Genomic DNA, 24,368 nt, shown 5'->3' on the forward strand with positions numbered 1-24,368 from the left:
CCAGCCTCGACCAACAAAGCCTTCCTTTATTAAATAGAGATCGTGTTACATTCCATTCAAAGGAGGAAATCAGCTGTGGTGAGGGATGTGTCCAGGTTGGATCCCGGTCCCCAGTGGGCTTTGAGGGGTGAGGAAGGAGGCCTGGGTCCTGCCTACCCTATCCTGGTCCTGTGTGCAGGGCTTGGCAGCCGCGGCCCCCGTTGTCTAGATGGCCACCCACGGCCAAACAAGACACGGGTATCCTGAGGCCCTGCATGAGTTTTACTTTGGGAGAAAAGTATCCTAATCCTTCCAGTGGTGGTGGGGGCAGGGCCTCCTGGAGCACGGGGCTCAGATGGGGGGAGGAGGGGGTCAAGTGCAAGGAGGAGGGACCCTGATCCATCTTAAGAACAGTTTGGGGACAGTTCTCAAGCAGATACAGGTTGGTGTGCAAGTCCCTGACAGCCCCTTGGGGCCCCACCACCCCCATAGATGCTGGAGGCAGAGGGCCCTCTGGGGCCAGTCCAGGGAGGCTGCTTGGGAATAGGTGAGGGGTGGCCACCAGGGGGTGCTGGTGGCCCAGAGCTTGGGACCAGAGGTGGGTTTGGGGGGGGGGGGGGTTGTTGGGCAGGAATACCCTGGAGGTCAGGCCACCCAGGTGGGTGTTAGGCCCCTTTCTGAGGATGTGGCAGCAACAAGGCACCTGCAAGCAGCAGCTCCCAGGCCTGCCCCAGGTATCCCCTCCCAAGGGCTGAGCCCAAGTATAGGTCCAAGCTCCTTGGTCTTTGGTGCTTTCTTGAAAGTCTCCTGGTATCTGTGAAGACAAGGGTCTGCTCACAAGGTCCTGTCTGTCCCAGGATGAAGGTCTGGGACCAGCTCAGCAAGGCGTCTACGGCCTGGCCATTCGTCCATCTGGTTCAGCTTCTGGCTCAGGGCCGGCTCCAGCACCCTGTCTTCCCGGGCAGGTGTTGGCTGCTGCTCAGAGCCCCCCTCTAGGCCCCGGACCATGCCCTAGGCCTCCTGGGGGAAGAAGCCAAGCTTGGCCAGCGACATCTCCTTCCGCAGCCTCGTGATCTCCCAAAACATCGGCTCGGCTGCAGGTGGACAGAAGATGGACAGCTCAGGGACAGGGTCCCCTCGAACAGATGGCCTGGCCCCTCTCCCATGGCTTTGGGCAGGGCAGCTGGCCGGCACCCAGGGCTCCCCAGTCCCCCAGCAGAGATGACCTCAGTGGTGCCCTGACCTCTCTAAAGCTCCACATGGAAGCCTTGCACACTTGAGTACTGAACACACCCTACCCTGCCACGCTGGGGGCCACGGCCCGACACCGATGTGCACAAACACACCGCCACACATTTTCTGGGCTCCATACGCTTCCCAACCCTGTCTCCCCAGGGGCTCAGAGACCCTGAGTGGTCAGCAGAGCCACGGGGTCAGTCCAAGGTCCCCTCCAAGGCCTTGACGCCTGAACTGGGGAAGAGAGGCTCAGACTCCAAATGGGCAAGTCTGGTGAAGAAGCGGGACGCTAGGCCTTGCAGGACAGGGGCAGAGGGGACAACAGGTGGATGGAGGACCTGCCGGGCAGGCAAGGGTGAAGTGGGGGACAGCAGCTGGTGTCAAATGACTGAGGTGTACCCCCAGTGGGGAGGAGGAGATCTACAAGGGACAGCCACCCCATCGTGGAGGGCTTCCAATGCCAGGCCGGTAACAGGGAGCAGTCCCCTCGAGCCCCGGGGCCTGGGAGAAGTTTCTGGGTGGGAGAAGGCAGCGGGGCCGGGAAGAGGCTGGCAGAGTCCTCCTCTCTGTCCTCTGTCTGGGCCACAAAGCACCTAGATCCACCCCCAACACCGCTGCAGCCGCCCCCCCACCCCCGCCGCCGCGGGCCAGCACCGCCGGCCACCAGGGGGCGCTCACCTTCCTGCCGCACCAGGCCTTGCTGGATATAGCGGATATAAGTGAAGAAGTTGCACACCGCGGTGATCTGGGGGCAGAAGCAGGGAGGTGTGACCCGCCAGCCTTCACAAAAGGGGTTCCCCCCGCCAAGCCAGGGCAGACCAGAAACCAGATCGGGAAACCCCACATCCCATCAGAGCCAGATAATGCTCTCTGAGCTGAACAGGGCTGGGCTCTAAAATTTTACTACTGGGTGGCTCTGTCAGTTAAGCACCTGCCTTCAGCTCACTCATAGCCTCGGGGTCCCGGGATCGAGCCCCACATCTGGCTCCCTGCTCAGCAGGAGAGTCTGTTCTCCCCTTCCGTCTGCCCCTCCCCCCGCTGCTGTGCTCTCTTTCTCTCTCTTCCTCTTTCAAGTAAGTCAATCAAATCTTTTAAAAAATACATAAATAAAATTTAATTACAAACAGCGTTATTAGAACTCCTCCCAATAAAAAAAAAAAAAAAAAAAAAAAAAAAAACCAGCAGCAACTAACATTTCACCCAGCACAAGCATCCCGTGAGGCAGACATGCTTATCGTCCCCAGTTTACACACGGGGAAAACAGAGACTAAGAACTAAGCTACTGGACCACAATTACAGAGGCCACGAAGACGGTAAGTGGCTGAACTGGAAGGTGAAACCAGGAGGCCTGTGGAAGAATTCACGCTCATCCTGAGGGACCTGCCTGCTCCAGGGACTCAAGGACCTGGCTGCCAGGCCTTGGCCTGGTGCTCCTGATAATGCCAGGATAGACAGGGGGATCAGAAGCTGCTCACGGGGGCTGCCCTGCATCCCCAGGCCTGAAGCCCCTCGCCTGGCCTGAGGCCTGCTCCATGCCAGGCCCTGTACTGGGTACCGCAGACCCTAAGTTGGCTCAGATGTGGGCCCTTTCACAAAGACTCTCCTACTGTAAGAAAGGGTGCTGCTGGTGCCCTTCTCCCCATGGCTGAGAGTGTCGGCCACTAAGAGCTCATGGGTGCCCCTATGTACCCCCTAAGCTGGCACACCACAGCCAATGACTGGTGTAAAAAAGGCCAGCTCCCTTGCCTCCAGGCAGAACTCCCTCTGGGCTGCAGAGGTCCCACGGATCAGGCTGCAGTCAGACTCCAGCCGAGGCCATGCCCTCTTCTGCTTCCTCAGGCCCACATTCTGCTTCCCTCACTCCTCCTAAGAATGGTGTAAAATCTTCATCTCAGGCTCAGCTTTTAGGGAACCCAACCGGAGACAGAAAGTGGCCAGCAGCTGTGGCCAAAACTGTACCTACTCAATGCCCAGGGTTCCAGGGGAGGGACGCCAAGTGTGTGGGGGCCCGGGGGTCCAGAGTTACAGGGAGGGGACCCTCAAACACACAGAAATACCTGCCAGGAGGACAAAGCATGTGCAGAAGCTTGGTGGCCCAGGCCAGTGTGAGAGAGGGCCGCCCCAGTCAGGGGACCAAGCCCATGTGGCTCAGGAGGGGCTATGAGGAGGTGGGGCAGAGATTGGTGCTGGAGAGGCCTGTGTGCCAGGCCACGGAGTTTCCCAGCAGCCAGTGGGCCCCCACCGCAGGCTGGTGAGTGAGGAGGGGCCGGGAGCAGTGGGGTTCTCTCCCCAGGGCTATGCTTCGGGGATGGAAAGCTCTTCTCCCTACGGATGCCATATGCCTTGGTCTCTTCGAGGCGGGGACTCCTTCCTAAGATTTCACACCGTTTCAAGCTCCCATCCAAGCTCTGCCCAAGGCAGAGACACACAGGCCTGGCAGAAACAAAATTCTACAGTGTTTTTTTAGTTTTTACATCTACGGATATGGTTTTGCCAGGCACAGAATGGCTGGCGAGCCTCCTTCTATGGAGTCCTGATGGAGATCCAAAAAAAAGGCCCCTGGAAAGGGCTCTGTGCACAGAGATGCGGGGCGGAGGCTGCAGGGAAGGCGGACCGGGCTCAGAATGGGGAGGCCCCAGGTCTAGGTCATGCCCCTCCTTTCTACGGCACAGACTCCCATCAGCAAACGGAGCTCTGCTCGCTGCTGTGGGATGCACTTGGACCACACGCTGGGCACCCTGCGGAAGCTCGCTGGGCCCAGACAAGCTGCCCAGCAACGGGGCCATCTGCCCACTTCGATCCCTTTGAACAGCCTCTAATAGGTCAAGGACAGGAGACGGTTTTCTCCCTTTTCCCCCAGCTCGGTGAGGTCCCCTGACCCAGCCTGGGTCACTTGGCAGGATTCCCAGAGGACTTGTGGCACCCTCCACTACAGGCAGGCTCGAGTAACAGAGAGACCTCAGCACCTTCTCAAAAGTCTAGGGCCAGAGCCTGAGCTGGGAGGTGGGAGCCTGGAATTTAAACCTGAATCCTAATGTCACTCCCATGATTAGGTTTCGGCAAGCAAAGAGGCACCGCAGTCCACCCTGCCCCCAGCCTGAGGGACTGGGTCCTGCCAACAGCCATGGGACCTCGGAAGAGGACCACTATTTCCAGAAAGGAGGCAGCCAGCCTATTCCTTGACTGCAGCCCCTGCGCCAGACACCCAGCTAAGCTGTGCTGACTCTTGCCCCAGGGAGACCATAATAATAAAAGGAGGTGGTTTTAAGCCACTAAGTTTATGGTAATTGGTTCTGTAGTAATGACAAACTAATTCACCAGTCTTGGCTGTGTGGCCTGAGTCGGTCTCCATACCTCTCTGAGCCCTGTGTCCTGCTCTGCAGATCAAGGTTGGGCTCCTAGGCCTGGGGCACTGAGTCCCAGCCCAGGGTGCCCCTAAAAAGCCCAAGACCCTCCCCCTGGATGACTCACCCTGGCCCGGGAGGATGGCGAGATGTAGTAGTGGCTCTCAGAGTCCCCAAGCCGGATTCGGTGGCGACAGGCACGAGCCAGCCCGCTCAGGGCACAGGTTCTAGGGGAAAGCAGAGGGGGCTGTGGGGGCTGGCGGGGGCTTGCCCACCCAGCTCACGCAGGGAGGATGGCAGGCAGAAGGATGCACCAAGGGAGGGAGAGGCAAGCGGACCTGGGGGGCGGGGCCTGGCATCCTCTCCCTGAACCCCAGCTTTCCCAGGAGCCAGGGAAGGAGGCAGCAGCCTCAGAAGTCCCTGGGAGAGACCTTTGACCTATGTTGGATCTCACCCCTGAACCCCTCACCTTGCCCCTAGGGGGCAGGAGAGCTCAATGCACCTCATGTAAGGTATACCAAAGCTCCACTCGCTGTAGCCCCTCAAAACACCCCCTACTTTACTGGGGCCCTCAGACTCAGTCCCGCCCTCCCCAACTAAACAGGAGTCCACTGTCTCCTCCACTTGGTCACCAGGTCCTCAAGCTAGGTCGTGCCAGCAGGGCTTTTGGCTTGAATCCCCTCAGCTCCTCCAACCAGCCCCTTGCCTCCCCTCTCCCCTTCTCCACCTTACAGCCAGGGTCTCCTCCAAAGCCCAGATCAAGCCCATCATCTTTCCCCACTCCTTTCCTACTGCCAGGAAACCATTGGAGACTCTGGAGCAGAGGAAGGTCAAGTAGGCACTTGGGTTGCGGGACTTATCAGTGCCTTTGTTGCCTCCATGTTCACTGTGACTCTGATTGGACCCGATAGCCCTCTTTTTAGGAAACATCTATTGATGACTATGAAATGCTGGCCTAGTGAGTCAAAGCCTAAACTTCATCCAAGACCCTTTATACTCCGACCTCAAACACTCTGCAGTCTCAGCCCTATCTCCCTCCCCACCCCATTGCTCTGCTCATAAACTCAGTGATGTTTCTATTAACACCCTGGCTTCTCATATCTTCACTCCTTTTGTTCCCTCTGCCTGAAGGGCCCTTCCCTACTCGGCAAACTGCTGTTCGTCCTTCAAAACCTGACTCAAAGGTGCCCCTGTGTGACAAGGCTCGCCCCGTGGGGCTTCCCTGGCAGGTCGAACCCTGGGCTGCCGAGGGCAAGGGCTCCCTGCCTCTGCCCCCGCTCTACCCTGGCTATCTGGTTCTGCTGCGAGCCCTGCTCGATGGCAGCTGAGCCGCAGGAAGGACGCGAAGCCAAGGGCAGCCTGGTTATTTATCAGCACAAGGAGAGTGAAGAGCTGACATCACTTACATGGCAGTTGGGGCCCAGAACCCACTGGGGGAGAGAGGGTGGGGGTGGGAGAGGGATGGTGGTCAGGCCAGCCAGGAAGAGGGAGACACCCGGGAGGTCCTGGAGGTGCAGGACAGGGATCTATGACTAGAAGCAGGAATTTGTGCCAACGTGGCCTCCTTGCCCTGCCAGAGGTTAGCCGGCGTGCCCCTGCGCTCCTCCCTAGCCAGGCCTGTGAGCCACACTCCCACCCGCCTCCCTGGGTCCCACCGCAGGACCCCCCGCACAAGGGCTGAGGCTCAGTCCCTGGTTACCCCGTGGGCAGGGCATGAGGCGAGGCGTGGCCTTCTCAAGCAGGCAGCAGAGGGTGAAGGGCACTAAGCTTACTTGGTGCTGCCACACTCAACCGCGGCCACCTTCACCGTGGGCGGTGTCTGCGCAGCCACGGGCTCGATGGTGAGCGTGTTGTCCTCCACAGCGGCCCGGACCAGCGCGGAGAGCTGCGACAAATCAGGGTGGCAGGCCAGGCCATGAGCTGCTGGCCTCGGGCTGCAGGGCTGGGCCCCGGGGCCGGCCACCCTCCGCCCCACCGCACCTCCTGCATGGTGAAGTCCAGACAGGGGCCCACGTCCTCCCGGTACACCCTTTCGAGGAAGGGGCAGGTCTTGTCCAGGGTGGGTGATTCCCGCCAGGCCTGGAACTCTGCGAACAGGGTGGTGTCCACCTGTGGGGGAGGGTGAGCCAGAGGGGGCCAGTCAAGGCGCTGGAGGGGGCCCCACTCGCCCCCCCCCGTGGCAGGGACAGGTGGAGCCAAAGCAGGTGGGGACCAGGGAGGTTGAAGGGCAGGCCTGCCAGAGGGGCTGTCCCCAGGGGCCCAAGCAGGGCAGCAGAGCTCCAAGGAAGAAGTGCCTTCTTCCCTTTGCCCCCAGGGGCTCAGAACCCAAACTTCCGTAGCTAGCTGTGCTTTTAGCTTCCTGGCTCTACAAGGTCACAGACGGGTCCAGGGCCTCGTCCAGAAGACCCTCTGCCTCCTGTAGGAGGAAAAGCTGAAGATGGGCCCCGCGGGTCCCCCCCGCACACAGACACATGCACACAGAGAGAACACACATGGGGCCACTAACTGCGGGGGGAGGGGGTGGAGACCACAGACTGGTCACCCTGGGCGCATGCGCTGTGAGTGAGGCCGGGCGTGGTGGGGGCAGAGGGGCGGCCCCTCTCCCCAGCCATTACCTGTCGGGAAAAGGAGAGAGAGGTAGTGGAGGTGGGGGCCGCGGGCGGCTCCCCAGGCAGGAGCTGCCAGGCCGGCTCGTAGGTGAGGTGAACAGCTTTGCTGGGGACCACGCAGAGGAGCAGGGAGAGGAGGGGGGGCAGCCCGGGCTGGGAGGGGCGGGGCAGACAGACAGACAGGTGCACAGAGACAGACGGGAGGAAGGAGAGGTTAGTGTTATGGTCAGAAGCTGAGAACTCGGAAGTGGGGGTGAGGCCTCCTTGGCATCCCCTCCCTGGAAACCCCAGACAGGGGGCAGGATGGAGCTGGGGGCTGCCTTGGTGTCAGAGACCACAGGACCCCGAGTCCCACGTGGCCCTGGTAGGGCATGCTGGGTGCAGCCTGGAGCTGAGCCCCTGACACCTGGGCTTGTCAGTCCCCATGGCCCCAGGAGGCCATACTTATGTGAGGAGAGGTGAGGCTAGAGCAGGGCCCTTCACGTGTCCAGGAACCCATGGCCAAGGACACCACTGCCTAGCCTGGACCAAAGACCCCAGCTGAGGCTGGGGGTCACAGGGACAGGTTCCAAAGGCTCTGCCTGTCTAGGTACCCTCGCCAGAAGGTGCTGAGGACCCTCGAGTCCAGGGATGTCACAAACTAGACCTCAGGGCTGCGGACATGTAGGGCCCAAGCAGCCTGTCCCCAGAGGCCCAGCAGCGGCCTCCCTAGGTCCAGGGAAGGTGCCTTCCCAAAGAACTCCCCAATCTTCCCCCAGCCCAGGCAATGCTCTCGGGCCCCAGGCCAGCCTCAGGTGCCCAGAACACCACCTACAGCTTGGCTGGGTGTGGACGGGCTAGCAGGCCCTCCTGAGAGATGTGAGGGGTACCACACTGCACTCAGAGCCTGAAGGCCAAACCTCGTATCACAAAAAGGCTGCCCAGCCCTCCCAGACAGAGGACACCAAGGCCCAGAGATGGCAGCACAGGCTCCCGGTCACACTGCAAGGCGTCAAGTCTCCCTATGGGGCCCCATGGCGTGCTGACGCCGGACACCGCCTCTGTCTCCTGTGTCCGCTAGCCGCCTGTGACCCCTCACCTCTTTGCCCTCCTTGTCCGGGGTGAGGGTGTGTCCAGCCGTGGGGCACACAGCGGGGCAGAGGGTGCTGCTGGTGCTCTTATGACGTAAGTGGCCCTTGCGGGGTCCAGCCTTGCTGGGGCTGAGCAGCTGCGGGTGGAGCTCGCGGTTGGGGGAGGCTGGTGTGGACGTGAGGACCAGCGTCTTCAAGGCGGTCACCTCCGCCTGCAGCATGTCGATCTGGCCGGGAAGAGGTGGCCGTCAAGCCCAGTCCAGGGCTAATGTCACTGCGGCTGCCAGCCGCTGGCCACCCCAGCTCAGGACGGCCTGTCCCAGAGGTGACTAGGACCGAACCCCCTGCCCCCTTACCCCTGAAACAGCCTTTGAGGTGGGGACTGAGAAACCCATCTTACAGGTGGGGAAACTGAGGCTTGCCGTATGCCAGGGCTCTGTGAGATGCACCTGTCTGGGAGCTGGCCGGGCCTCACCTTGCCCCGCGCCTCCTTCAGCTGCTTTTCCGACGCCGCCTGCTTCATGTTGGCTTCCCGCACCATCTTGTGGGCTTCCTGGGAAGAAGGCAGGCTGTGCGTGAGCGGTGACTGGCCAGCGCGCAGCCGGCGACCCATTCCCCGACCCATCCCCCGGCGGGCCAGCCGCGGTACCTCGAACAGGCTGGCCGTCAGCTCCTCCAGCTCCCGTTCCAGCTGCTCCCGCACCTTGGACAGCCGCTCGCACTCCTCATCCTTCAGCTTCAGCTCCTGCGGGGTCCAGGGCGGGTGGCCATCAGCCTGGCATGCGGGGTGGGAGAGGACCCAAGCCCACCAATCGGGCTCCACTGCCAGGGTCCTCTTCCACGGGCCTCTGAGCCCCAGCCTCCCTTCCTCTGTCGCCCTACAACTTAGGATGCGTTTCCCACTTGGCTGCCGCGCGATGTCGAAACCCCAACCGTCAGCCTCTCTGAGCGCTCAGAACGGGCCGTCAGAGCAGTCCAACGGCTGGAAATCCTTCAGAAGGCACCAGAACTGGTTTCTCCTCTGTGCTGCCCTCATGCTCGGCACGGCCTCCGTGCGGGTGCTCAGGGAGAGCCCACGGCCCCCTGCGGGGGGGCCCCTTAACCCGCCACCCTCGGAGCCCCACCTTCTGGGCTTTGTGCAGCTCGTCCTTCAGGAACTCGGAGCCCTTCTCCCGGATCTCCATGGAAGAGCTTCGCAGGCGCAACACGTCCAGCTGGGCGGCCGCGGGGCCCTCCTCACCTTGGGCCTCCTCCCCTCCAGGGCTCTCCGCCAGGCCTCCTGGGGACTCCCTGTGGCTTCTGCAGGGGCCCACGCTCTTCCAGGGGACTGGGACAGCTTCGAGGGGCGGCAGGTGGCCCTCGTCTGGGTGGGGCTGGCTGCGGGGCAAACAGCAAGTCCAAGGTGGGGGCCCTGAGACCCAGAACTGAGCCGAGGGACCGACCCTGAGCCATCGCCTGCCACTCGGGGCTTGGTCTGGGCCCATCTGTAAAACATGTACGCTACCCTCGAGGCTGTCACTCTGCTGTCCCACAGACAGAGGGACCAAACGCGGGGTCTCCTGGGGGCCAGGTCAGGGCGCCCTCGTCGCTGACAACCACCCTCTCAGGCCTAGAGCCAAGGGCTGAGCCTGGTATACAGCAGGCGCTCAGTTTGGGTTTGAAAATGCGTCAGTGCTGAGAATCTGAGTCTCCATTTCTACAAAGTGGGCACAGTCCTCTGGGCCCTACCTCTGGAGTCACCCAGTGGATCTGATGTGCATAAAACCTTAGCACACAGGGGACTCCTGGGTGGCTCAGTCATTAAGCATCTGCCATTGGCTCAGACCCTGATCCCGCGGTCTAGGGATCTAACCCCCAGTCTAGCTCCCTGCTCAGTGGGGTGACTTGCTTCTCTCTCTCCTTTGGCCCCTCCCCTCACTTGTGCTCTTAGCAGGGGACTCTTTCTCAAATAAATAAAATCTTAAAACAAAAACCTCCGCACTGGGTGATTGGGTTATGGACATTGCGGAGGGTATGTGCTATGGTGAGTGCTGTGAAGTGTATAAACCTGACGATTCACAGACCTGTACCCCTGGGGCCAATAATACATTATATGTTAATAAAAAATAAAATTTAAAGAAAAAAACCCTCTGCACACAGGAGGCACTTAAATGGGAACAGCCTTCTTGGCTACTGTTCATGCAAATTTTATGCAAATTATGTCCCACTCCCGGTGGGCAGGAGAGGAAGGACCCAGCCAGGGCCCACAGAGCTGAGGAAGGAAGATTCTGCCACACAGCCCAGGCAAGGCAGACGGTCTTCCTGCTCCCTGAGCCTTGTGGGGAACAGGCCCGGCTCTCCGCTGCTCTGCCCTGTGACGACCTCAGGCAAACACCCGTCTCTGGGCCTCAGGACCCTTCTCTCCCTGAAGTCAAAGACCCTAGAGGCAGTGCTGTGGCCAGCAGCCTCCGTGCCCCCCCATCCATCCACACCCCCCACCCTGCAAGAGACCCTGCGGAGGGAGGCAGGCAAGAAGGGAGAGGGCTCGGGGCCCAGCAGCGGTTTGTGCCAAGACAGCACCTCCGGACTCGCTCACTCAGCAGAAGCTGGCGGGCCCCTGAGCCAGCAGCTTCGGGGCGTGATGAGGGGGTGGGGACGCGGAGGGGAGGGGGCTCCCGGGGCCCACACAGGAGGGAGGAAAGCCAGGGCCAAGGGGTCATGGGACTCAGGCTAACTCAGGCACAAGCGTGAAAGGCAAGACTGGGGATCGGTCCCTCCTCCCTGTCATCTGGACTCTGAGACAGTCATCAAGCAGCCCCTGAGCTCCGGCTCCTTCCAGGTAGCACAAAGTTGCTGGGGACCCAGGGGACCCCTCGCAACGAACCAATTCCCAACCCTTCTTCACGTGACCCCGTGCCTGCGCCCAGCCCGGCCTGCCTTCTGCTTTGGGACCGGCACAGTGTGTGGCCTCATGGTTGCTTGGCTGGGTCCTGCCTGGCAGGGACCCGGGGCTCTGACAGATAAAGTGGGAAAACACATCTACCACTCCATCAACAGTGACTATGCCGGACAGGGATCCTTCCTAACACCTTTGTGTGGGGGGTGGGGTGGGGGTGGTCCTCGTTGGCAAGGGTTCCCCAAGGCATGAGCAGGGGCTGTGGCAGTGCTATGGCAGCCCTGGGCTGGGGTCTGCACCTGGGGGTCTCACCCTGGGCCATAAGCCCCCTGGGCTGCTGTGTGCCTGTCTCCTCATTTACGGCTCTCAGCAGCATTCATGGGACAGTCCCCGTCCTACAGACAAGGGATGGAGTCTCAGAGAAGAGTAGAACAGGCCCAGGCTCACAGGGCTGCTCAGAGGCGCTGGCCAGACAGCAGGGACTTCTACAGTCCAGGCCCAAAGTGCCTCCCCGGCCAGTAGGGGGCGGTGTGAGGGCACAGTCAAGGCATCTGCTTCAGGACCCAGGGCTGTGAGGCTCAGGCGGGCTCCGGAGACTCCTCCTTGGCGGCAGCAGGGAAATCTGACCCAATTCTGGCCCGACTGACTTCTCAGATTCTGCTCCGGCCCAGAAACTGCCTCCCAGGAGGGCAGGCCGGGGCTGGGGGAGCGGAGGCTGAGAGCAGAGGCCAGAGTCGGGCCGGGCCAGGGTCCACACCAGGCTCTGAGCTGGGGTCCACACCAGACCCTGGGAATGTCACTGCAATTCTCTGAAGCCACCTGTGGGACAGGAGTAAAAGCCTGGAGGAGGTGGACTAAGAACCAGGTGAAGAAGTCACGGGATCCAGCACCCAGGAAAGACGGGGCCTTCTGCAGCCACACTGCCGTGCCTGCCCAGACTCTGGGTCCCACAGCCCAAACCGCAGGCCCAGGGAGGTCTTCTGGCTGAGACTCTGGAGGCCTGGGGCCCAGGGCCATTTCCTCAGGTAAGAGAGGATGGCCCTCGTCACTTGGGCTGGCCAGGGGCAGCAGACCCCAGCTCAGGGACTGCCTGCTTCAACAGGACGAGCAAGAACTGAGGGCCAAGGAGGGGGGCCACCAGCAGGGATGGCACGGGACACAGGGCAGGATCCCAGCTTTTAGACAACCAGCCCTGGTGTCTTTTCCTCTGTAAGGACCACCCCAGACATCACCCACGCCCCCGCTGAGGAGAAAAAGACCTCCAGCCCCTCCCACAAAGACCACCAGAGTGGTCACTGACTCTCCTGTTGGTCCCAAGGTCATGGCTGGGGGTACGGCCAGACCGTCCTCCATCATTTTCCCAACAGGCTCTCACTTCAGCCCACTGCTGGGAAGGATGAGCCCAATTTTGCAGCCAGAAGAAATGATGGCCTCCCCACATGCCCCCTCCCCAGTGTAAAATCCCAACTTGAAAATCCTGATGGCAGAAAGCGTGGGAAGAGAAGGACTGCACAGACATTACCAACTGCCCAACGCCTGGGCCAGGGGTTCAGGAAAGATGGGGTCTCCCTGTACTGGGAGGGAAGCTCGAATCTGTAGGCCCTCCCCTCACACTTCAGAGCTGAGAGGCAACTCAAAAATTTCGGAGAAAGGAGGGACCCCAGGCCCCATAGGTCCAGCCCAAGCCAGAACCCTCTATTTTCACATACTCAGCATCCCAGATCAGGGGCTGGAAAACCTCGATGGGAATGCCCACGGGGCTGCGGAACTCCCTCCTTGGACAAGCATGGACTACTACTTCAGTTCTTCTGCCCTGCACCCCCTCCCCACTCCTCAGTCCAGGTCCACAGCCCTCAGCCCGAGCCTTTTCAGACCCCATTCCCTGCAGAAACAGAGTCCAGAGTCCAGAATATGCTCCAGGGAGGGCCCGTTACAGGACCCACGGCCACTGGGAAGAGATTAGAGGCAGGAGACAGTAAGAGTCAAGGTCAGAGGAAAGTGGGAGCACCCAACATCCCCCATCCTGAAGCAGGCTCTGCTGTCTAGAGCCCACGACAGTTTAGACAGGAAAGGCCCCACTGGGTCACTTCCCCAGGAAACACACATGGGGGGCGGGGAGCAGCAACCACAATGCTCACCCCCCAATCCTGCCCTAGAAGGGCCAGCAGGGCTTTTGTCCCCATCCACAAAAAGAGGCAAGCTGAGAATGAGGACCCCTGGATCCAATGGTCCCAGTAATCCCCACTGGACCAGAAGGGCCTGACCAGGATCCGGCATACTCTTTCCATCTCCAGCCCACCACCTGCCATGAGTCTCTCTGCCCTTGAATCTCTCCCCACTGGTCCGCTGGCCAGCACCCAGGTCACCTCTTTGAACTAAAGATCCCTGTGTTAATGGGCATGATGGGTTCATTAGAGAAGACGGAAGGAACTAGTTAGGGAAGCTCTGAAATGGGGTGGAGTGGGGGGAGGCTGCGAGGGCACACTGGGAGCGCTCACCCTCTGCCTGGGGCCAAGAGGGTGGCTGTCACTGATCTGGTCTATGGGGCGGTGCCACGGCACAGGAGCCCCATTCAGACTTATGGCCCTGCACGCACAGGCATTCTGGTAAGCCCTGAGGCTGACAGCCGAGGGACTCCTCCTATCCAGGGGCCCCGAGGAGTACCAGCAAAGGTTTCACACATCAGCTTGTCCTGCAAGCCGGGCGAAGAGGACAGAGAGGGGCTACGTCTTCACCTCTGAACCCTCACAATGTCGCTGCAGGGATATGCTTCCCCGAGCAGGTCTGGACAATGAGGCGCCTGGTGTTCAGAGAGGGATGGTGACCTGACCAGAACACGCAGCCAAGAAGAGGCAGGGTGGGAACAGAACCCAGAGTCCCAGCACTACTGCATCATGTGACCTGTCACCCGGAGAAATCCTGACGGGAGGAAAGGGATGAATGGTGGTTTTGGAGAAGTGAGGCAGGACGCAGATGGGGTTTGAGGAAGTTTGAGCCAGTGCCTGGGGGGGGGGGGGGGGGAGCGGAGGGGGGATGGTGGGGGTTCCATCCAAGGCTGTTGCATAAGCCAGGCAGGTCTTGGGCTCAGGAGGGATGTGCAGAGGCGACAGACACACAAAAGACTCTGGCGGGGGAATCGAGGGAATCATGGCAGGAACTGGGGGCTGGAGAGGGTGATAGGGAAAAAAAAAAAAAAAAGGCAACAAAACTACAGTAATTAACTAACATAATGAAATGGTGCCTGCCATGGGAACAGGGAACTGGGAGGGAGGCATGTCCTATACAGGTCTCTAGGTGGCTGGAGGGAGGTACCGGGCCGGAGGGAGCAGCTGCAGTCTGAGGGAGCACTGGGGGAGGAGTAACAGAGGAGCCTAGGACCACAGAGCCAGCTGGAGGACCAAGGAGCAGCCACCCCAGGGCTGGGAAGGAGAGTTCTAGAATGGAACAATGGTGTCCTATTTGTCACACATGGGAACAGAACATCAGGCTAGTGAGCAGAGCAGGACCCTGGGGTTGGGCGGTGCGGTGGAAGCAGGTAAATCTGGACCACTCCAGCAAGGGGGACCTGGCTGCAGGATGGAAGGCAGGGAGGCTAGAACACCTGAATCAGGTGGACGGGGCTGAGCAAGCCTCTCCTTGTGGGAGCCCCAGCCCAGCCCAGCCCAGCCCTGGGTCTCCACGGAGAGCCAGCACCAGGCCTGGGAGCGTAGGAGCTCACTCTGCACACATAGTACCTGCCTCACAGCCACCTGCTCAGTCCTAGAAGGGCCCGACCTCTCGAAAATCCAGCACATACAGAGCAAGCATCTCTCATGTGCTAGACACCCCATCAGCCCCGACCCACCCAATCTGCATGACCACACAGATTTGAGTTGCACTGCCCCTGAGCCCCCTGCGGACCACCACCCTGTTGGGCACAAATCTGGGGCAGAGGTGGGGAGAGTCGAGGACAAGCAGGATTCTCATGAGGGTCTGATAGATAGTTAGGGTAGGATAGATAGTTAGATCAAGGAGGGCTTCCAGGAAGAGAGGTGCGCAAATGCTGGGAGAGGTACGCAAATGTTTCCCAGGCAGGAGACCCACCTTCCTTCCATACTCCAGATCAAGTCTGAGCCTATGAGCCCCTGTGACTTAGGCCCGACAGGCAGGAGCTTGAAAATCCAAGTCCCTCAGAACCCAGAACAGTTAAGTGACCTGCTCAAGATCACACAGCCCATCTGCAGCCCCAGGGCTCCCCAGCATCCCGCTCATTCCAAAGATGCAGTCCTCCATCCCTGGGAGGGTAGGGGAATCTCATTTCATTCCTGAGCAGTCCATCCAGCCTGGATCTCTCTAGAGATAGGTAATGATTAGCTTCATCTATCAGAGAGGGAAATGGAGACCAGGGGAGCAAACTAGCCCAGAACTCAATTTCTGGCTTTTGCTGACCAAGTCCCAAGTACCTAGCACTGTGTTAGCTGTAGAGATGCAAGAAGTGCGTCTCAGAGCAGGCCTGGCATCCGAGACTACGGGCATGAGAAGCTCTGGGTGATAGGGAGGGGAGCATCCCAATTTGGGGGGAACTGCCTCTGAGTTCAGCCTTCAGGGCTCCTGAGCAGGAAGTCCCAAGGAAGAGGGCCCACTTGAGCTCCTGCAGAGTCCTACCACTGCTACCCACCCCAGGGGAGCAGCCTTGGGTCCACGGCCAAGGTGGGGTGAACCGGCACCAGGGCCTAACCATTAGCGGCAACCATCCCTCACCTACAGATAAGGAAGGAAAGTGAGGAAGGAAGCCCCAGAGACACTGACCGCTTAGCCAGGGCCACGGACCCCTGATCCCAGACTCCTCATACTCTAGAATGAAGGACCAAATATGCACCTACCCAGACTGACTGAGCCCCTTGGGGGCCAGAAGCCTAAGCAGCTCAGTTAGACTTACATGGACAAGTAGGACCCCAAGCAGGGTCCCTTCTGGCTCCTGCTGGAGTCTGGGTGAGCTCCTAGGACTTGAGGCGCCCAGTGGATGTTGGTAGCTTGGCCCCTGATCCTTCAATCCCTGCCTCTAATATCCGATTAGGGGAAATCCACAAAAATGCAGAGCTCAGAGTAACCCCAAAAGTCGGCCTCTCACTCCCAGGTGTCCAGCTCCTCCTTCCGCCCCTCGTGCTTTCCATCTGCATTTATAAAGCTCCTACTAGGTGCTCTATACCTGGCTAGGCCCTGGGGTTAGGCTAGGGCCCAGGGATCTAAATGTACATACAGGAAGTGAGTTATAGGGGCGCCTCGGTGGGTGAGTCGGTTAAGTGTCTGCCGTTGGCTCAGGTCATGGTCCCAGGGTCCCCTGGGATCATCATGGGAGTCTCGCATCCAGGTCCCTGCCCAGCAGGAAGTCTGCTTCTCTCTCTCTCCCTCTGCCCCTCCCCACTGCTTATGCTAGCTCTCTCTCTCAAATAAAAAAATAAAATCCTTAAAAAAGAAAAAAAAAAGAAATGAGTCATACTAAGGATCATGTGGGGGTCAGCTTGGCTGGTTCATCCAGAAGGTTCTTGAGAATATGGCCGGGAGGCTGGACTGGGGTGGAGGGAGGGGGTCTTCTCCAGGACCCTGAGTCTTTTTGACCCTGTTCTTAAAGAGGACCTACTGGGCTCCCAGCTCTGTTTGTCTGGCCCCAACCTGGATGCCTGCAGGGAAGGGAACTCGGGGCATGGAACAGCTCCCAACCCCTCCTACCCCAACCTACTCATTTCACCCAGAGACCCAGAGAAGTGAGAACATACTCTCAAGATCACACAGCAACTCAGTGACTGTTTCACCTGGGTGACCCCCAACACATGGGGTCACAAGCTTCTTCCAGACTGGGCTGCCCGTTACACAGTCAACCCCACGCAAGACTGTGCTAACCCCATCAGGTCCCACACAACCACTTTCTCCCTGAACTGTCTTCTTCAGGGGTGGGGGAGGACTTCTTCAAAGAACAGGCTCTGCTTCACCTTTCACCCTTTAAGGGGCATGCCTCTTCACACCTCACCCCTACCTGGAGCCCTTTCTTTCAGCACCCCCTGCTGGGGACAAAGCCCACTATTCCCTAGCATCTCAGCCCAAGCTTTGCTAGGGGCCATGGAGTCCAGAGGATCCAGCAGGCATCAGAAACCTCTCCTGCCAGCCGGCACCACCTCCTCCCTCCAGCAGGCCTGCCCTTGCTCCCCAACTCTGGCTGGGAAAGAGCCCCATCCTGGGACTCCCCCCAACCCCCAGCTGGCCCAGTTCTTTACAGGAACACAACCCACCCCACTCTGGCCACAGCTCTTCCAGGACCTGGCCTTTCCAGGCCATGGGGAAGAGGAAGTGTTTGCCCAAGTCCCTGAGAAGACCACAGCCTTCCTGCACGAACAGGGCAGGGGACCCACACCACGGCCAAGGAACGGGGATCACCCCTGAGAGCCAATAATCGGTAATAGGGACTGAGGCCACTAAACCAGGACCTGGGGCGGTGCTTCAGACTGCAGGGAGGTCCTACCGCACACCTCTGAGCCAGCGGATCCACAAGCCCCAGATGGAGGTTCATCAACTAACTAGCGACCTTGGCAGAGACCCAGACCCCTTTTCCAATTGCACTGCTTTCCAAAGGTTCATCCAGGCTGGGGCTGGGCGGGGGGAGGGGGGCTCCTCCAGGTGCACACCCCACACTTACTCCGGCTTGCAAGCCACCCCCACTCCGCCCGCCCCCTTCTCACTCGCGCTCCAGATGAGCCAGGAGTTGGCGCCCGCACGCCGAGAAGGTCCGCCGCCCACCCCTTCACACTCCGCACCCAAGACAGCACCCCCGACCCCTCCCCGCGGGGCGTCCTTCCACCTCCGCAGCGAGTTAGCTCGCGCGTCCCGGTGCTGCAGGGCGCCCCTCCGCCGCCGGCCGGGTGCACACGCCGCGGGGACACCCCCCACCCTCCAGCCCCGGAGGCCGCCGCGGTGCGGGGACCGCGCGCGGACCTACCCGCTCCACATCCCGGCGCCGCCGCGAGCTCCCTGCGCCGCCCCGCGCCGCGTCCCCGCCCGCCGCCTGTCAGGCCCGCCCGCAGCCCCCACCGGCCCCAGCCCGCCCCGGCCCCCTCCCTTCCCGGCGGGTCACGTGGCCGAGGGGGTGGCCCGAGGACACGTGCCCGGCCCCGCCCCTCCGCCCCGGGACGGTGCGGCGGCGGGAGCGGGGGAGGAGCCCGCGGCCCGCGCGCCCTGCGGCTGACTCCTCTCTGGTCCCCAGGCGCCCCGGCGCGGCGACTCCCGAGCCCTCGGCCACGGCTGTTCAGGAACCTTGGCCGAGTGCTCGGAGCCCGCCGACAGCCCCCGGCGCCCACAGCCGGCCACCGGCCCGCACGCCCCTGCCCTGGGCTCCCCGGGCTCTCTGCCGGTTCCTGGAGGGTGGGAAAGGGGCCAGACCCCAAAACAAGTTTTCTTGGGTTTACTCTTGAGCGCTCATCCCAAAGGAAGACCCACCTTTGGTCCGAGTCTTCAACCCCAACCCTCCCCCACCCGCAGCCCAGTCCCCACCTGGCAAAGGGCCTTCCCCTCTTGTTGGGAACACTCCCTGCGCATCCCTTCCAGCATCTACTGGCGGGGGGAGGGGGGGGATATGCACCCCGACCAGGCACACCTGTCCGGATTTAGGTCCTCTGGAAAACCTAATCCCAGACCACTGGTCTTCCTGTCCCTCCATCCCTCCGCCCCTTTGTCACTGTTCCTCAGCCCTGACTGCTGGCCTCGACTTCAGCCTGCGGTGGGATCCTGTGAGAGTATAGCTCTTCTCTCTTGCCAGGGTCGGGGGCTCCCACCCTCTGTCTCTAGAGAGGCCTAAGAGGCGGAAAGGAAGGAGGTGGTTCCCTTCCAGATGGTACCAGAACTCAGGATACCACTCTTCCAGACCCACAGAGCTGGACCCAGGCTTGAATGGGTCAGGTCTTCCCTGGGGACACACATTTCTCCCATTCAGTTATCCATTCAGCCTTCCATCCTGTGTGAGCACAAACTATGGATCACATAAGGGCTGGGAATCCAAACTGCACAGACACATGCTCTGTCATCCCAGGGGACCAATATGGTAGGGAGACAGCAGGATGGGAGACATACTCTCACAAGGACCTCCACTTCTAGGGCCAGTACTCAGAGTACACTCATACTAAGTGCACAGTGTCTTTGTCACAAATAGAAAATGGCACTACCTTCCTAGAGGGGCGCGGTCCATGCCAAGGTACGGAACTTGGTGAGTGGAGAACAGGCTGGATTTCATGCCTGCTCGCTCACTCCCTTGACTGGTATGTTGTGCAGTGAACAACCTAGGCAGCCCACTGTGACGTCCCTTCTGACTTACCAGAATCATTCTGCCCAGTCCTCCAATGCCCTTCACTCTGCAGGGCAACGGTTTCTAAGACTGTGGTTTCCCAAGGGCAGAAACCATCTCCTTCTCCATGCAGTGTTTCTCTGCCTGCCCCAGCCTAGTCCAGGGTCTGGCCCAAAGCAGATGTCCCCACCCTGTTTGTTGACTTGAGTCCTACACCAAATAAGTCTCGAGCAACTGCTGTCTTCCTGGCCCTTGCTCTGTTCATTATTTAGGAGTAGGGGGAGAAGACACAAAAGGAGCTCAGGACAGGGGCCTTACCCTCCAAGACTTCACAAGCCTGGGCAGGAGATAAGACTGGTCCAAGCTGTGGTAACCCAGACTGGTGGGAGATAAGGCACAAAGGTGGTATCAGCCCAGGCTAAGGCCCCAGAGGAAGAGTCCTTAGCAGGACAGGGGAGGGCCAGTGGACTTAAGCAAGGCCTCCAAGGATAAATGTGGGGTTACCATTCTGGAAGCACTGACACCCAAATTACTACCCAAAAATACCACATCATCAATCCATCCGATGACCATCGACAGCCAGGCCTCACTAGCTCCTTCCACAGCCCAGTGCGCTCTGCTCCCCAGCTGAAAGGATTGGTCTCAGAGAAGTTCAGGAACCTACTTGATGTCACACAGCCAGGGGTGGTGGGCCTGTGACGTCTTACACCAGCTTTCTGAAAAGACAGCCCGGAAACTAGAGAACTCACTAGAAACTGCAGCTGCGTGCAGTCAGGCAAAAAGAGGAGCCTGCTGGGGCCTGGCCAGCCGGTGAGGAGGGACTCAAACGAGTCCCCTTCGCCCCTCTCCACACCATCCCCGTCCCCACCTGGCAGCCCAGACCACAGAGTCTTGGCTGGAAGCAGATGAGGAACAGGAAATTGCAAGCCCGGATGACCCAGGCCCCAATTCTGACTTCACTCTCTCTCTGCACACCATGTGACCCAGGATGTCTGTTTTGCCCTCTCTGAGCCTTAGACTCTGTGTCTGTCCAACCACCAAGAAAGACAATCAGAGTCACCCCATGGCGCTGACCTTGTAGGAGGCTCATGAAATTCCTCCAAGTTCCATGCCAGTCCCCTGTCAGGAGCCTGGGCTCTTCCTCCCTCCTCCCCCAGGGCCCCTACAAAATGGCAAGCTCTTCCCCCCTCCTCCCCTCCGTGACCATGACCGAGGTCACTGGCTCACCTGTCTGTGTCCCAGGGCTCCTCTCCCAAGTTCCCGTCAAGTGCGGGGCCCAGAACTGATGGGGCGTAGCGGACAGCCCCCGAGCTCAGTGCCAGGAACACGGGGCATGTTCCTCGGGCAGGACACCTGGTGCGCTCCTTGGAGTCATCCATGCCAAGGCCAGCTTGAGGGTCCCTCTGGAGACTGCCAGGAAGGCAGTGGCAAGAGCCTTCTCCCCCTCCACCTCCCCCCAGCCCCGCCCCAGGCTAAGCCTCATGCTAACCTTTGCTATCTCTGAGGAGCAGTGGCCTGGGAAAAAGGCTCCTCCCAGCAGGCCTCTATCTCCTGAAACCCCGTAATTATTAACTCCTGTGGCTCAGCGGGCAGCAGAAGACACCAGGGGCCCTCCTTCCTGGGCTCCAAGCCGGGGAAAGGTAAGACCCGCTGAAGGGTCATGGGAGATTTCCTCTGCATGCCCAAGGCCGCAGCTTCCACTAGGCCCAAAGGAGGAGCTGCCTGTCCTCTCCCAGCCCAGGTCAGCAAGGTGGAAAGCCTCGTCCAGCCCAGACTCTGTCACCAACTGGTTGTGTGGCTTTGGTCAAGGACCTCCACCTGCCGCCTCCCCATCCCAAGCTTGGCCTCAATATCCCCTTAAAACTTGGAACCACTAACAAAAAGGCACAATTCGGTGTAGCAGTTAAGCACAAAGGCCCGATGTCAGACAAGCTGGCTGCAACCCCATTCCAGACTGAATGGAATGAGGCTTTGGGCATGTTAGTCTCTGTGCCTCAGTTGCCCTGACCCGTAATAGGGAATCTCACCCTCTAAGGCCCCCCCAGGCCAGCTGCTACTGCCCGGACATGCCGGATACCCCCCCCTTTCCTCCCACAATGCCCTCTGCAGCACATCCTACCCTCTGCTGATAAATTTCTTCTTTGCTTATAACCCCTCCACCAGGAAGCCTTCCCCTGTAGATTTCTTTCCTGAGGGTGAAGCCCTCAGGCATGTGACCACCTTGTGTCATGATGAGTAGAACTGTGGGACACCCCCACAATAACCGAGGGACTGTGTGGGCAGAGGCTGGCCCGCACGCACTCCCAAATCCTCAGTACCCCCTTGTCTGGGCCATGGTCAGCCTCAGCCCACCCAGATGGTTTGAAGATTCCACCCCGTCTCATTTGGCTTGAAATCTATTCCTAGTTCTGCTGTTCCTTGGCTGTGTGACCTTAGGCAAGTCACTTTGCCTCTCTGGGACTCAGTTCCTTCATCTGCAAAATGGGAACAGTTGCCCCAGTGAAGCTGGGAAAGTCACAGCAGGTGACATTGGTAAAGGGACTGCCACACTCAAAATGAGAGTGTCCTCTGCCTTTCTCCCTCGGCTTCCCTCTTCTTTCCTGTCTGCCTCTGACTTCCCGTGGGGGAGAAGCTGCCAGTTCCTGACTTGAAGTCACACCCCACCAGCTCTGCCCCGCGGATAACAATATCTCCCACTCAGGCTTTGGGCTCCAAAGCTCTCAGCCTAATGCAAACCAGATGCTGGCCTGGCCCTTCCTGGCAGTGAATTTTTCATGGCTTGCTCCCACCCCCTTCCTGTTTTTGCTCCTCACTGATACCCTGCTAAATTCTCCCGTGCCCCTACCTTCCTCTGCAGGGCAACCTCTGGGCCCACCTGGAAACAATTAATGGAAAACAGGAAGTGTGAAAAGGGGGGAGGGTCTCCCCATCACCCCGATATGGCAGGAGGGGAAGGACCTCAGCGGGGGCTGATGACAGAGTGTATGAGAGTGAGTCCTACCCTCCAAGTCCCCAACCCCCCTGCCCCCTGCTGCCAGGCACCAGCCTGCCTCCTCAGGGAGGAAATGGAGTCAGAGTTGCTCTGGGGAGGGCATAGAAAAAAACTGCTCCTTTCTGGACGTTTAGGCAGAGCTGGGACTTCACGGGGAGCTTATAAGGGCCTTGTCCTTGGCTGTGACTTAGAAAAATCGGAGCCAGAAGAGGCCCAAGTCCCTCCTGCTGCAAATGAAGAAACTAAGCCTTGGAGGCTCAGTCTGGGGTCACCCGGTGAGTCAGAGCCAAGAGGCAGCCCAGCCCGGGACTGCTCGCCTGTAGCCTGTAACAGCGGCTCCCCAAGTCACTTCCCGGGCTTGCTGTCTCAGCGGCATTCCCACAGCCCCTCCCCCGCCGCCAGAGCGCTGGGCCCAAGTCTGTCACGAGGATGCTCACAAGGCCACCGGCAGCACCTGGCCAGGCAGACCTGGATCTTCCCCATCAGGGGCAGACACTGGAAGGGAGGCCTGGGGCGAGCCCAGGAGTGGGTCTTAGTCCTCAGCCCCATGAACCTCTTAGGGATCCAGGGCTGGCCCTCCTTGGGAGGACTCCACCATTCCCCCATTCCCATGCAAACAACAGCTCAAGGGCTCCCCGAGAGCTGGGCTCTGGCTGCCCCTCCCTCCGCCAGCTGTGCAGAGTGTTTGGACAACTGGATGGAATGTTTTGCAGCTACAATCCTCCCTGGATCCCGGAGCTCAGATTTCAAGAGGGGCGGGGTAAGGATGCTGGCTCCAGGGAGAGGGCAAGAGACTCAGGAGGTCAAATAGGAGTCTGGAGCTCACTTCCCCATCCCAGCCCACCCCACCCCCCACAACTCTCTGCTCAGGCCTGAGCAAGACCACCGGTTGTCCAGCCCCAGGGTAGTGGGGAGCTGGAATCAGGCTCCGGCCCCTGGGAGGACAGGACGGCAGATGGATACAGCCAAATGGTGTCAGAGATTTGGTGGGGCCAACCTGGTGAGGTCAGGCCCCGGAGACAGTCTGGGCTCCGGGAGGGGCAGGGCCCAGGACAGCACTCTGAGAACATTAAGACTGCTAGCTAAGATTCCGCAACATAGATGGGTCCGTTCACTACCATCTCCATTTTACAGATAGAACAGTTGGGGTCCAGAGGGAGTAGGAGATCACCCCAGGTGACACAGCGTGCTAGGGGCAGAGCTGGGCTAGAACCCAGAGCTCCAGATCCTAAGCTCATTCTTCTCAATATTCAGGCTCCTTCCCCTTCACCCCCAGACCCAGACTCATGTACACCAGCCAATGAGCCAACACCCTTGGTCTTCCTCAGAGGACACAGACAAAATAATCTACCTAAGTGGGGTACTCCAGCTTCACAAAGAGAAGGCACAGACGCTAAACTCGCTGCCAGCCTCTGGGAGCACCAACCCACTTGTGGACGGGGTAGAGGCCCCAGTCGCCAGGCTTTGGGCCCCATTTCTCTCTGATTCTGGGGCCAGAGCTCACCCAGATTCCCCAACACAGCTGCTCAGGTGTCCCAGAGCCCCTTGAATAAGGCTGAGAAGACATACATGTTCTAGACCCAACTATATGGAAGATACTTTGAGCCTCAGTTTACCCACCTTAAAATTGAGAGGGTTGTCTTTGCTCTACTTGACTCACCACCATATTGTGGGTGCTGAAGGCAGGGAGTGGAAGGTTCCAGTGGACGCCTTTGGAGACTTAACTAGTTCCCAGCAAGAAAACCATTGGAGCTCACTTGTAAAGGAAGGAGGGAGGGATTCCTTTGAGCCCAGATGGGAGCAGGAATCCCATCAAGGTGCCTGGGGGCCTGGATTCCGGGAGGTGGAACCTGTTTGACCACTCCCAGCTCCTGAGGAGGAAAGCGCAGAAACCTAAGGGAATTTGAGAATCAGGAAAACCTTCAGAGGCAGATACGACAAGAGGGAGGGGTGGT

The 24,368-nt window shown here is 59.7% G+C and overlaps 1 protein-coding gene across 6 annotated transcripts; it reads right to left on the reverse strand.

Annotated features, from left to right (window-relative positions):
- Window positions 1-6: 6 nt before the first annotated feature.
- On the reverse strand, window positions 7-24,054 carry RAB3IL1 (RAB3A interacting protein like 1). Of its 6 annotated transcripts, none has more exons than XM_059144321.1 (11): window positions 24,034-24,054; window positions 9,363-9,615; window positions 8,888-8,983; window positions 8,714-8,791; window positions 8,247-8,465; window positions 7,175-7,321; window positions 6,540-6,668; window positions 6,332-6,444; window positions 4,687-4,786; window positions 1,894-1,960; window positions 7-1,073 (listed from the first exon to the last, which is right to left on the reverse strand). In XM_059144321.1, the coding sequence occupies exons 2-11, from the start codon at window positions 9,420-9,422 to the stop codon at window positions 991-993; spliced, it is 1,092 nt and encodes a 363-aa protein (XP_059000304.1). In that variant the 5' UTR covers window positions 9,423-9,615; window positions 24,034-24,054; the 3' UTR covers window positions 7-990. The 6 variants fall into 6 exon arrangements, with proteins under 6 accessions (XP_059000304.1, XP_059000268.1, XP_059000276.1 ...); XM_059144285.1 differs by lacking the exon at window positions 24,034-24,054 and adding an exon at window positions 20,649-20,855; XM_059144293.1 differs by lacking the exon at window positions 24,034-24,054 and adding an exon at window positions 18,084-18,162.
- Window positions 24,055-24,368: the final 314 nt, after the last annotated feature.

This window comes from Mustela lutreola, chromosome 1 (assembly GCF_030435805.1).
Source record: "Mustela lutreola isolate mMusLut2 chromosome 1, mMusLut2.pri, whole genome shotgun sequence".
In the NCBI taxonomy this organism is placed as follows: Eukaryota; Metazoa; Chordata; class Mammalia; order Carnivora; family Mustelidae; genus Mustela; species Mustela lutreola.